Genomic DNA, 12,439 nt, shown 5'->3' with positions numbered 1-12,439 from the left:
ACCATACTACCATACCGTATACAGGTAATAAATTTCCTTTATTTTCATTTAACAATAAATATGTATCGTATTCCTCTTCATGGAAAAATAAGACATCCTCTGAAAATAAGACCTAGCGCATCTTTGGGAGCAAAAATTAATATAAGACACTGTCTTATTTTTGGGGAAACAGGGTATATGTTTTCATCCTCTTAGTCACAGGATATTGATTAGAAAAAAGGGAACTGTTTGGTTATCTTCATTTATTTGCTCTTGTCAGTAAAATTGAGTGAAAACTTTGTCTGGTTATTAGGGTTAATACCATTTGCTTAGCTTTGAAGGTATGTGTGTGTGTGTGTGTGTGTGTGTGTGTGTGTGTGTGTGATGGTAATCCTTTAATCAATTGTTAAAATTGATAAAGACTGCCCCTTTAATTAGATGTACTAATAATATAAAATTCTATTTGCTTCCCAACAACTGCAAACTTGGGGGAAAAAAACAGATGAGAAAATATGCATCTGAGGTCTGAGCTTCTTGAACTTGATCAATAAGTGTTATATGACATTGAGAACTCCTTGATAATGTAGTTCGTGTGTTCCTTCTGTCTAACCCAGGTTGAATGATATTATTTTGCAATGAAAAAGTGAGACTTATCACTGTTCATTTATAAGAAATTAACTTTTATTGCTTCTATTTTATAAAAATCACTGAAGGCACACTATGTGTATGCTAAATTTAGCACTCTTTGATCAAATGATTACCATTTTTATCAGTAAAAATTATGGACTTTTAAGAATATCACTTTTAAGATTATATCCAGTAAAAATAACTCCATGAAATGAAGCCACCATAATATTTTATGAAAAGATACATACTTTCTTAGGATTCTCTGTTGCTCAGAGGAAATTGTGTTGGATTTCAGACTAGATTTTAGACAAGGAAGTAAGAGATGGTAGCAGTTTTAATTTGTTAGCTCTTTGCATACAAAAATATTTATGGTGATATGCAAATTTTTTTATTTTGTTAAACTCCTAAACTCTTTTTAGTGCAAAGATACTTTTATGTTGCAAAAATAAAACAAACAAACAAAAAAACACAAACAACCCTTTGTTAGCTTGTGGATTCTCTTGAATAGTCTTCTCCAATGAGGTATGAACTGTTTGTTACTGGTTCACTGTGTGACATGTTAAAAATCTTAGAGTAAGCATTTAGAAATGTTTATAGAAATTTAATAGAATAACTTAATGTGTGGAATCTATTAGTTTAAAACGGGATTATATCTTGTATGACATTTAAGTTTTCTATATCCTCTCTAATAAAAGAGAAACATGCAAATTGACTGTACCTTCACTACATCCACCAGCCACACCCACCAGGAAATTAGGGAGAGTATGCAAATTAACCCAACCAAGATGGCGGTTAATTTGCATATCCAGGCCAGAGTGAAGACTGAAAACAGCATAGAAAGAAGCCAAGCACTGCAGAAGGGAGTGAAGCTACAGAGAAGCAAGCAAGTGGGGCAGCAGAGAAGGAAGGGAAGCAGGTGGAGCATGGGAGAAGAGAGAGAAGCCAGTGAGGCTGTGGAGACAGCAGCAGGAAGCCCTATTGCAGGAATCTTCCTGCAAGGGGCCTCTAGTATTTCATAAAAGTAAGATCTACAGTGGGTTGGAGGAAAGGGAAAAAATACTTATTTATCTACACAGAAAGTATGAGCAGCATTACCCTACATGACTGTGAAAGTGCTAAACTTAAATGGTCCTTGAGTTTATGAGTGAAATAAATCCTTACTTTTAGGATAAAAGAAAGTGGAAATTCCACGAAGTGAAAAACCTCTCCTGAGTTGGCTGATATATAATTACAAATAAAAGATCTTAAATAAAAGGTTTTGAGCTGTATCTGGGGAAATAGGCAAGACAAAAATTACTCAACAGCTCTCCCATCTGCAATTTTATGTCTACAAACTAGTGGGAGGGGGGGGGGGTTGTTTCCCGCAGCCTGGCTGCACCCTCTCCAATTTGGGACAGGATATCCTATTGCCAGTTTACAGGGATGGGGCCTAAACTGGCAGTCGGACATCCCATTCACCTGCCTGCCTGCTTGATTGCCCTTAACCACTCTGTCTGCCGGCCTGCTTACCCCCAATGCTCCCTGGCCAGCCTGATCATTCCCAACTGTTCCGCATGCCAGTGTGCTTGTCCCCAACTTCACCCCCTGATGGCCTGCTTGCTCTCATCTTCCCTCCCTACTAGCTTTCTTGCCCTCAACTGCCACTCTGCTGGACTGCTCACTCCAAACTCCACCCCCCCTGCTGTCCTGATCACTCCCAACTGTCCCACTGCTAGTCTTCTCACCCCCAACTGCCCCCGCCCCCCGGCCAGCCTGATCACCCACAACTACCTTCCCGTCATGGCCTGATCACCCAAAACTGCCCTCCCCTCTTGGCCTCTAACGGCTTCTACCTTGGCCCAGCCACCATGGCTTTGTCCAGAAGAATGTCTAGAAGGTCTCCTGGAAGGTTTCCCAGTCTAATTAGCATATTACCCTTTTATTAGTATAGATGGAGGCCTGGTGCATGGGTGGGGGCCAGCTGGTTTGCCCTGAAGGGTATCCTGGATCAGGGTGGGGTTCTCCTGAGGCGTGGGGCAGCCTGGGCAAGGGTCTGTGGTGGTTTTCTGGATGGCAATGCCCCTATGGGGTGAAGGACCCCGCTGTGGGGGATGTGGCCAGCCTGGGCGAGGGGCTGAGGGCTGTTTTCAAACTGGCCACACCCCCTTCAGTGTGGGGGTTCCCATTGGGATGCCTGGCCACCCTGGGTGAGGGGCTGATGGTTGTTTGCAGGCTGGCCATTCCCCCCAGCAGGGACCCTCACTCCATGGGGCATGGCTAAAGTGGTTGAGGAGCTGATGGCTGTTTGCAGGCTGGCCATGCCCCCAAGCAGGGACTCTTACTTCATGGGGCATGGCCAGCCTGGGTAAGGAGGGGCTGAGGGCCATTTTCAGGCTGGCCAGAGCCCCTTTAGGGTGGGGGTCCCTACTGGGGTGCCTGGATAGCCTGGGTGAGGTGCTGATGGCTGTTTGCAGAATAGTCAGGCCCCTGAGCAGGGACTCTTACTTCATGGGGGCATGGCCAGACTAGATGAGGGACTGAGGGCTGTTTTCAGGATGCTCATACCCCCTTCATGGTGGGGGTCCCTACTCGGGTGCCTGGCCAGTCTGGGTAAGGGGCTGAGGGTCATTTTCAGGCTGGCCACAAACCCCGGTGACCCAGGCTCACAGTCCCTCCTTACCCCCCACTCCCCCGCCAGCCCCTCCTTGAATGGAGGCCAGGGCCAGCTGGTAGCTTGGCTTCCTCCATTGCTCGGGGCCACCTAAGCCTCCTGCTTTCTCCAGCTCCATGGCCACTGCCATCTTTGTTGGGTTAATTTGCATACTTGCTCCTGATTGGCTGATGGACTTAATGGAGGGATGGTCAATTTTCATGTTTCTCTTTTATTAGTATAGATTAGTTACTTGATAACATTTTCAATTTAAGCAACACTTAAATAGAACATGCTAGAGTTGGGGATGGCATGTTGAAGCACTGAACAGGTTTTGCCAATTATTTTTTAAAACTGCATTTTACTGCCAAAACCGGTTTGGCTCAGTGGTAGAGCCTCGGTCTACGGACTGAAAGATCCCAGGTTCGATTCTGGTCAAGGGCATGTACGTTGGTTGCGGGCACATCCCCTGTGGGGGGTGTGCAAGAGGCAGCTGGTCGATGTTTCTCTCTCATCGATGTTTCTAGCTCTCTATCTCTTTCCCTTCCTCTCTGTAAAAAAATCAATAAGATATATTTAAAAAACACACAAAAACTGCATTTTACTAATAACACATAAAACTGAAATCTATTTACATTTCTCTTTATATCTGGCTTTTAAAATTTAAATTTTAATGAGTCATAATATTAGTTTAAAAATGTGATATATTATTTAAGCTTGATTGGCAACTTTAAAGAGTTTAACTTTTATTTGTTTATTGAGGTAATTTGCCATCATGATTCTTTTACTGGGCACACAGATAAGAATTGCACCTGATTTCTTATTAAAAATTAAAATTGCTAGTAACTTCTAAAATGGACCAAAAAGAAAGTAGAAATAAAGATATCAAATTAATAGTCATCACATAGGTTGCTCTTTATTAAGGCAACAAAAAGGATCTTGGGTCTTAAAAGGAGCTCCAGCCGAAACCGGTTTGGCTCTGTGAATAGAGCATCGGCATGCTGACTGAAAGGTCCCAGGTTTGATTCTGGTCAAGGGCATGTACCTTGGTTTCATGCACATCTTCAATAGAGGGTGTGCAAGAGGCAGCTGATCCATGATTCTCTCTCATCGATGTTTCTAACTCTCTATCCCTCTCTCTTCCTCTCTGTAAAAAGTCAATAAAATATATGTTTTTCAAAAGAGCTCCATTAGCTCAAATTGTTTTGTTATTTTTGCTATCCATAAAAAGTCCATGACCATATCATATATTTTTTAAATTTCTTCACTGTAGTGTGTATGAGAGTGTGATTTACTGAATGAATGAAAGAGCATATAATTTATAGGAATGTTACCTTTATAAAATAAAAAATGCAAGGACATATGCATGTGCTAATGTGTATATATAGCAAAAAGTGCTTGAAAGTTAATTTTACTGTTTTTTATTACTCTATTAGGTTTTTCTTGTTAGAAAGAAGACTGGCCCTGATGCTGGACAACTCTATGCAATGAAGGTGCTAAAAAAAGCTTCTTTGAAAGGTAGAAAATTAGAAAGCTTATTTAAATAGAATTTGATAAATCTCATTTTAAGAAATATTCTGTGTATTGCTTGTATAAGTTGAGTAGCTTTGGTTTTCTTTTTCATTTTTTAATTAAACTTAATGGGGTGACATTGATTAATAAAATTATATAGGTTTCAAGTATACATTTCTATGATACATCATCTTTATATTGCATTGTGTGCCCACCAGCCAAAATCAGATTTTTTTCAGTCACCATCTATTTGACCCCATTTTTCTTTACTACTTTCTTACCCCCCCTCCCTCTAATAGCTAATATACTGTTGTGTATGTCTATGTGTCTTTGTTTCATTTTTCTCATTTGTTAATGAGTTAATTTCAGTTTTCCATCCCACCTATGATTGAAATCGTATGGTTCTTAACTTTTTTGTCTTAGTTTTTTTTTTTTTAATTTAGTAATTATTTAGGATTTTTTTTAAATCTGTAATTGATATTTCTATGGTTGATATTTGTATATATCTTAATTTAATGAGAGTATACCATGATAAAAATTTAATGGCATAAAAAGTGACACATTTAATAAAAATAATTTATTTTATTAAGTTATATTCTTTGATTTGTTTTCTGTTCCACCTGTGTTGCTATTACATATTGAGAATGCACAACTGCCTGCATACTCTTATATACACCGTCTTCTAGGCTCTGATCAGAAACCACCATGCTCAGTTTTAATCAATAAACTCACTTTAAAATTAATTACTAATACATTAAAAATGTATATAAGTCAAATACATGTTTATTTCACTTTAAACCACCTTGAGATGTTAATTGTATTTGCTTTCTGAGTATATGGTAATTACTCTTTAGGCATATATAGACTGCAAATTTAAGAACTTATAAAGTTATGTTTTATATTTTTACATTTTTGTTTTATGAAATGTTTATGGAAATATATACAATAATAATTAACATATTCTAACCTCTAATTTTTAGTTCGAGACAGAGTTCGCACAAAGATGGAGAGGGATATACTGGTGGAAGTAAATCATCCATTTATTGTAAAATTGCATTACGGTATGTAATATGTAGAAAGCCCTAGATAAAATTACTTTAAGTTGTATGCATTATTATATAAAGGAGTTATATATCTTACTTGAATGCTCTCTTCTGTGTTTAGGTATTCTTATTCTATGATGCTCTTACTGTGAAATTTAAGTGCAAGTAGAAAAAACTATGAGACTTTTCAACACTTGTGACAATTCAATTTGGTTATACACAGTATAATATTTCTCTGGTTACTATACAAAATTCCTTACAGACAATGCTTTTATCTTCCTTAGGTGTTGGCCTCAGCCTAATAAGTGGGGCTGTTCTATTAAATTGCTGTCAGGTTATTTATCTAGTTACCTCCAATTTCTAGAACATATTCTCTTCTAATGTTGTTGACACCAATTTCTACTTCAATAGCAATTAAATTTTGTCTTCCATGAGTTGAGTCCTCTTAACAAAGTGATTGCAATTAACCATTTTGTGTATTACTATTTTATCATTATTGCCTCCTGAGCTCCTATACCTTTGATTTTGTTCTTCCCCTCCCAAACCACCTCAATAGAGCAATACACTCTTATACTGGGTTTATACCAATCTTATACCCTAGAGGGGGAAAGGGAGTGGACCCTAGACTTAATTTTTTTTAAGGTCAAGGGAGTTTGGCTTTTTAAGAATTGGCATTGGCTCTTTTAGAAGATAGTGACCAAAATAAATCTCAAGTGTTGATTAGTAAGAAAAACACATAGATTAATATTAGAATATACTGGCAGAATTATATGGGAACTGTATGCCATTCTGTACTCTTCAGTAAATAAGATTAACTTTTCATAAGTACCATGTCTTTACTAACTTACTAAATAGTAGTATAAAAATTTATCGCTAGCTATATTAGCAAGGAGATTTCAGATAAAGTTTGTGCTGGATTCAGTAAGTCAAATCAGATCATTCACCTTATTTTTAATTTTAGCAGCCATTTCCACTAAATTGCATCAGTAATACACCATAAACTTTAGTTCAAGTGGCATTAATGTCTGTCACCTTGTGACTTGAAGTTCTGTGTCTTTATGATGCATGTGCTGGGTGTTTTGAATTTGTGTTGTTCTTATTGGTGGTGTTTTTTTCACCATGGTTTCCAAGGATTAAATGAATGACCAGACATACACAGTGAAGCATATTGCTCTCCATAAAACAACATGCAGAATTACAAAATGGTCAGTGGGAAATGACTAGAAGTACAGCTTTCAAAGGTTGCAGTTTTAGCTGTATTTGCAAATACTGTGATATTTATCAGCCTAGAAAACAGTAGAGTTGACTAAATTTTATATTTTTGTCCTCAAAAATATTTAATTTTTTATGTGGCTTGATACAGTGTTATTTTTGTTCCTTTATATATTTATAAATGAAACACCTTTTTTCCTAGTGTTTCTAAACATAAAATCTACTTGGTTTGAAATCAAGTGGTTGGAACACTTCAAATTTTATTTTAATCATGTTCTTGAATCAAATTTTCATTGAAGAAGCTTTCAATTAATAGATCAGTTTGATTATGTAATTTGCACACAGTACATATTGTTTGGTATTGTTTTGTTTTGTTTTTAAATATGTTTTATTGATTTTTTACAGAGAGGAAGGAAGAAGGATAGAGAGTTAGAAACATCTATGAGAGAGAAACATCAATCAGCTGCCTCCTGCATTCCCCCCACCCCCTTACTGGGGATGTGCCCGCAACCAAGGTACATGCCCTTGACCGGAATCCAACCTGGGACCTTTCAGTCCACAGGCCGACACTCTATCCACTGAGCCAAACTGGTTTTGGCTGTTTGGTATTGTTTTGAGGACCAAAGCTCAAAGTGGATTTTGTTCTTGAACAGTGTTCCAGTAGATTTTATGACATGTGTTGGCTTGAGGTCTAATATTTTTTTCTAATATATTTGAAATTTCTATTGTTGAAATACTGCACAAATTTGTATGAAACAAAACCTAGAAAAATGAAAACTGTAGTAATTTAAATTAATCCTAGTATGTTATGATAGAGGGACAGTTTTGATGCCATAATTTCTCTCTTCATGGTAGTGTTGGACTTAAATCAGTTGAAATGTATTTCTGTACCACAATTTAAGCTTCAATAAAATTTTGATTAATTGAATGTCTAGTGACATAAAAAGTATTTACTTTCAGACAATAATATAACAAGAAATAAATACTTCAAATTATTTAATATACTCAGCTATATGAAAAGTATTTTTTCTGAAGTAAGGATCAATATCTAGCTTCTAGTTGTATTTCTTATATTTATTAACTTGTCTAAGTAAACAATATAGTGTCTTCTGCTTATTTGTCTAATAGTATTCCTCTATACTACTAGGCTTTATCTCCTGTGACATTAGGCTATAAAATTCTGTGATAATTTATTCAAAAGGTTATGGTGTTTGTGGCTCCACTTACATGTTCACAACGAGCATATTTATCTTATTTCTTGGTTCTATTTAAAATAATAATGTAATTTTATTAGTAAATTTGAGTTATTCTTTCTTATATTTAGAAGGAGAGGAATAGCAATGAGAAGAAGTAGATGTGATAGAAAGAACATGAATTTGAAATTGAATCATGGCTCTATTGCTAATTTAATGTATGCATGATATTGCTGAGTTTAGCTTCCCTGGGAAATTCAAAGTTATATACATCATTAAATATCCAATATATACTACTATGTCATTTTTAATTTTTTAAATTAAAAAAAGTATCAAGTATTTATTTTATTCTTAGGTAATGTTGAAAAGTAATATATTAAAATATATACCTAACTATATCTATAACGTTCAAGAAATTATTCTTTCACTCCTTTTTACCCCAATGGAGTGAAAATGGTAGTATCTAAAGACTTCTTTTAATCTCCTGGATGTCATTAGTTTAATCAGTATATACCAGTTGTGTACAAAACACTGTATTAGATGTAGTGAGCTCTAAACATGAAATAATCTCTGTCCTGAAGAAATTTATAATCTATAAAGAATACAGACTTGAAAACAAATTAATTATACAATTCAAATGGAGTAACTACCATAAGAGAAACATAAAGTACCATGTGATCTTAAAAGTAGTAGCAAGTAATGCTGATGGGGAAGTGTAAGTTTGCTGTAGGAAATGAGAAAAGGGGGAAAATCCTTACTAGAGGAAAGAGGTCGCATTTTGGTTAAGCTTGAAAGAATTTGGTTTCAATAGGTGGGGATGCAGACTTCAGACAATAGTAGTATAACATGATGTTCAAAAATCAGGAAAATGAAGGCAGTAGAAGTTTCTGTGTGAAGCCACATGCAAGATTGATTATGTTCTTGGAAGCGTTTTATATTGATAGTTATCTCAACACCAGATTTAATTTTGAAATAATGTGATCCAATAATGGATCCTGTGAGTAAATGCTTAATTGGTATATAGTGTTCAATGATAAAATTCTAAATGTTAAAAGTATACTAAGCTTTTTAAGCCTTTAATATTGTTATATTACTATATTCTATTTTTAAATCAGCCTTTCAGACTGAAGGGAAGCTGTATTTAATACTGGATTTTCTCAGAGGAGGAGATGTCTTCACAAGATTATCCAAAGAGGTATCTGTTTGTAAATCTTTACATGTTTTCTGGAAACAAAACTAAGAAAAATCAATTTGTTTCTTTTTCCTATAGAAATATTAAATATTATCTGTTCTGTTTGTTTCATTGCATAGCATTTAGTGGATATGCCAATTTATCATATTTTTTATCTGCCTGGGTCATTTAGATTATCTCAATGTGCTACTTATTGTTCTCTTAAGCACATGATCAATTTAAATAACTGGATGAAGCATATAAGGCCACACATAGATCTTTGCCTACAGAAGCTACCAAAGTGCCTCTGGAGTAGTGTTTAATTTATTTATGTTTAAAACAGTTTTATGGTGGTATAAATTACATACAACAAACTGCATATATTAAAGCATACACTTTCATAAATTTTGACATTTGTATATACCCCTGAAACCATCATCACAATCAAAATAATTAGCTTCTCCATCACCCCAACAGTTTTTTTTGTACACCTTTGTCAAGTTTCCATCCTGTCCCACCCCTACTGAATCTGCTTTCTGTCACTGTTTGGTTTAAATGTTTAGGATATTATATAAATGGAATTCTATAGTATGTATTTTTTTTGTCTCACTTATTTATTTCAGCAGAATTATTTTGAAATTCATCCATATTGTTACATGTACCTATACTTTATTCATTTTATTGTTTTGAGTATTCCACTTTATGGATACACCATGATTTGTATATTTATTCACTTGATGGATGTTTGTGTTTGCAGTTTTTGTATATTACTAATAAAACTGCTAAAACATTCACATACAAATGATTGTATGGACATATATTTTCATTTTTCATATTTAAATACGTAGAGTATAATGACTGGATTGTATATTTTATTTTAGTTTTCTTTCATAGTTTACATTAGGGTTTATAGTTGGTGTTGTATATTCTATGGGTTTGGATAAATGTATAATGACAAATATCTACCATAGTAGTCTCATACACAGTAGTTTCACTGTCCTAAAAGTCCTTCATGTTCTGCTTATTCATTCCTCTTTTTCCCCAACTATGATTGGGTTATATAGTAGGTATATGTTTTAACTTATTTTAAAGACACTTAAACTTTTCCAACGTGGTTATATAAAATTTTTACATTCTCACCAGCAGCATATGAGAGTTTCAGTTGCTCCACATCTTTGTCAACACTTGATATGGTCAGTCTTGTTTTAATTTTGGACATCTCATAAATGTGTACTGGTACCTTGTTGTTTTGAATTTTATTACCCTGAAGATTAATGATGTGAGTCATCTCTTCATGCACTTATTTGACATCTATGTATTCACTTTAATAAAATGTCTATTCAAATCTTTGCCCATTTTTAAAAATGGGTTGTTTCTTACTGAGTTTTATTTTGGATGGTAAGTCCTTCATCATATAGGTTGTTTGCAAATATTTTCTTCTAGTCTATAGTTTGTCCTTTTATTCTCTTTAATAGTATCTTTCTTTTTTATTTCAAATTTATTTTTATTCAATAAATATTTATAGAGTTATATCTTATTAAACAAAAGAAATAACATATACAAACAGATAGTGGAGGGGGATGAGGGCATATGCTGGAGGTGGAAGAGGCTCAGGAGAGGTCAATGGGTGAAAAAAGAGACTTATGTAATACTTTAAACACTAAGTAATTTGAATTTTAATAAGTATATAAACAAAACTTCATGAAATTTAATAATATTTAAAATCAGTTCTTAATTTTGATGAAGTTTTATTTATATACTTCTTAATATTTAAGTTCTTTATTGTTTAAAGTATTACATAAGTCTCCTTTTTCACCTATTGATCCCTCCCCAGCTTCTCCCATCTCCCAGCACATGCCCTCACCCCCCCCTACTGTCTGTGTCCATTGTTTCAGCTCATATGCATGCATGCAATTCCTTCAGTTGATCTTTTATCTCATCCCCCTCCCCTGCCTTCCCTCCTAGGTTGGATAGTCTTTTCAATGCTTCTATGACTCTGGCTCTATTTTTGTTCATTGGTTTATGTTCATTATATTTCACAAATGAGTGAGATCATATGATATTTTTCTTTCTCTGACTGGCTTATTTCACTTAGCATAATGCTCTCCAAGTCCATCCATGCTGTTGCAAATGGTAAGAGTTCCTTCTTTTTTACTGTGGCATAGAATTCCATTGTGTAGATGTACCACAGGGTTTTTTTTTGTTTGTTTGTTTTAAAATATATTTTATTGATTTTTTACAGAGAGGAAGAGAGAGGGATAGAGAGCCAGAAACATGGATGAGAGAGAGACATCAATCAGCTGCCTCCTGCACACCCCACATTGGGAATGTGCATGCAACCAAGGTACATGCCCTTGACCGGAATCGAACCCAGGACCTTTCAGTCCGCAGGCCGATGCTCTATCCACTGAGCCAAACCGGTTTCGGCTGTACCACAGTTTTTAATCCACTCATCTGCTGAATGGCATACAGCGGTTCTCTATCTGTGAGTCTGTGTTTTTCTTTTTTTAAGTTGTCTTTTTTGTTGAAAGTATTACCAATGTTCCCTTTTCCCCCTATTGACCCCTTCTAGCCCGCTCCCTGCCTTAGTCCTTCACCTCACTATTGTCTGTGTCCATGATTTATGTGCATACACATACAAGTTCTTTGGTTTATCTCTTCCCACCCACCCATTCACCTTCCCACCCACCACCTTTCCTCTGAGATTAGACAATCTGTTCCATGCTTCTATGTCTCTGCATCTATTTTGTTCAGCAGTTTAATTTGTTAATTTGATTCCACATATGAGTGAAGTCATATGGTATTTGTCATTCTCTGACTGACTTATTTCACTTAGCTTAATACTCTTTAGGTCCATGCATTCTGTTGCAAAAGATAAGATTTTTTTTCTTTTTTTATGGTTGAATAGCATTCCATTGTGAAACTATACCAATTTCTTTGATCCACTCATCTACTGGTGGGCACTTGGGCTGTTTCCAAATCTTATCTATTATAAATTCTGCTCAATGAACATATGGGTACAGATATTCTTTTGAGTACAGATATTCTTTCGAGTTAGTGTTTTGTGTTTCTT

The 12,439-nt window shown here is 35.5% G+C and overlaps 1 protein-coding gene across 3 annotated transcripts in view; it reads left to right on the top strand.

The window, feature by feature from the left end:
- Window positions 1-12,439, top strand: part of RPS6KA6 (ribosomal protein S6 kinase A6) — a 165,297-nt gene that overhangs the window by 37,690 nt on the left and 115,168 nt on the right. For all 3 annotated transcript variants that reach the window (XM_084869561.1, XM_084869563.1, XM_084869562.1), the window contains exons 4-6: window positions 4,672-4,753; window positions 5,728-5,808; window positions 9,311-9,390. In XM_084869561.1, the coding sequence (XP_084725687.1) occupies window positions 4,672-4,753; window positions 5,728-5,808; window positions 9,311-9,390 (243 nt within the window). The remainder of the gene's footprint in view (window positions 1-4,671; window positions 4,754-5,727; window positions 5,809-9,310; window positions 9,391-12,439) is intronic.

Source organism: Pipistrellus hanaki, assembly GCF_964339955.1.
Source record: "Pipistrellus hanaki genome assembly, chromosome: X".
NCBI classification, from domain to species: domain Eukaryota; kingdom Metazoa; phylum Chordata; class Mammalia; order Chiroptera; family Vespertilionidae; genus Pipistrellus; species Pipistrellus hanaki.
Note: the sequence above shows the minus strand (reverse complement) of the source record. Positions and strands in the feature narration are given on the sequence as shown.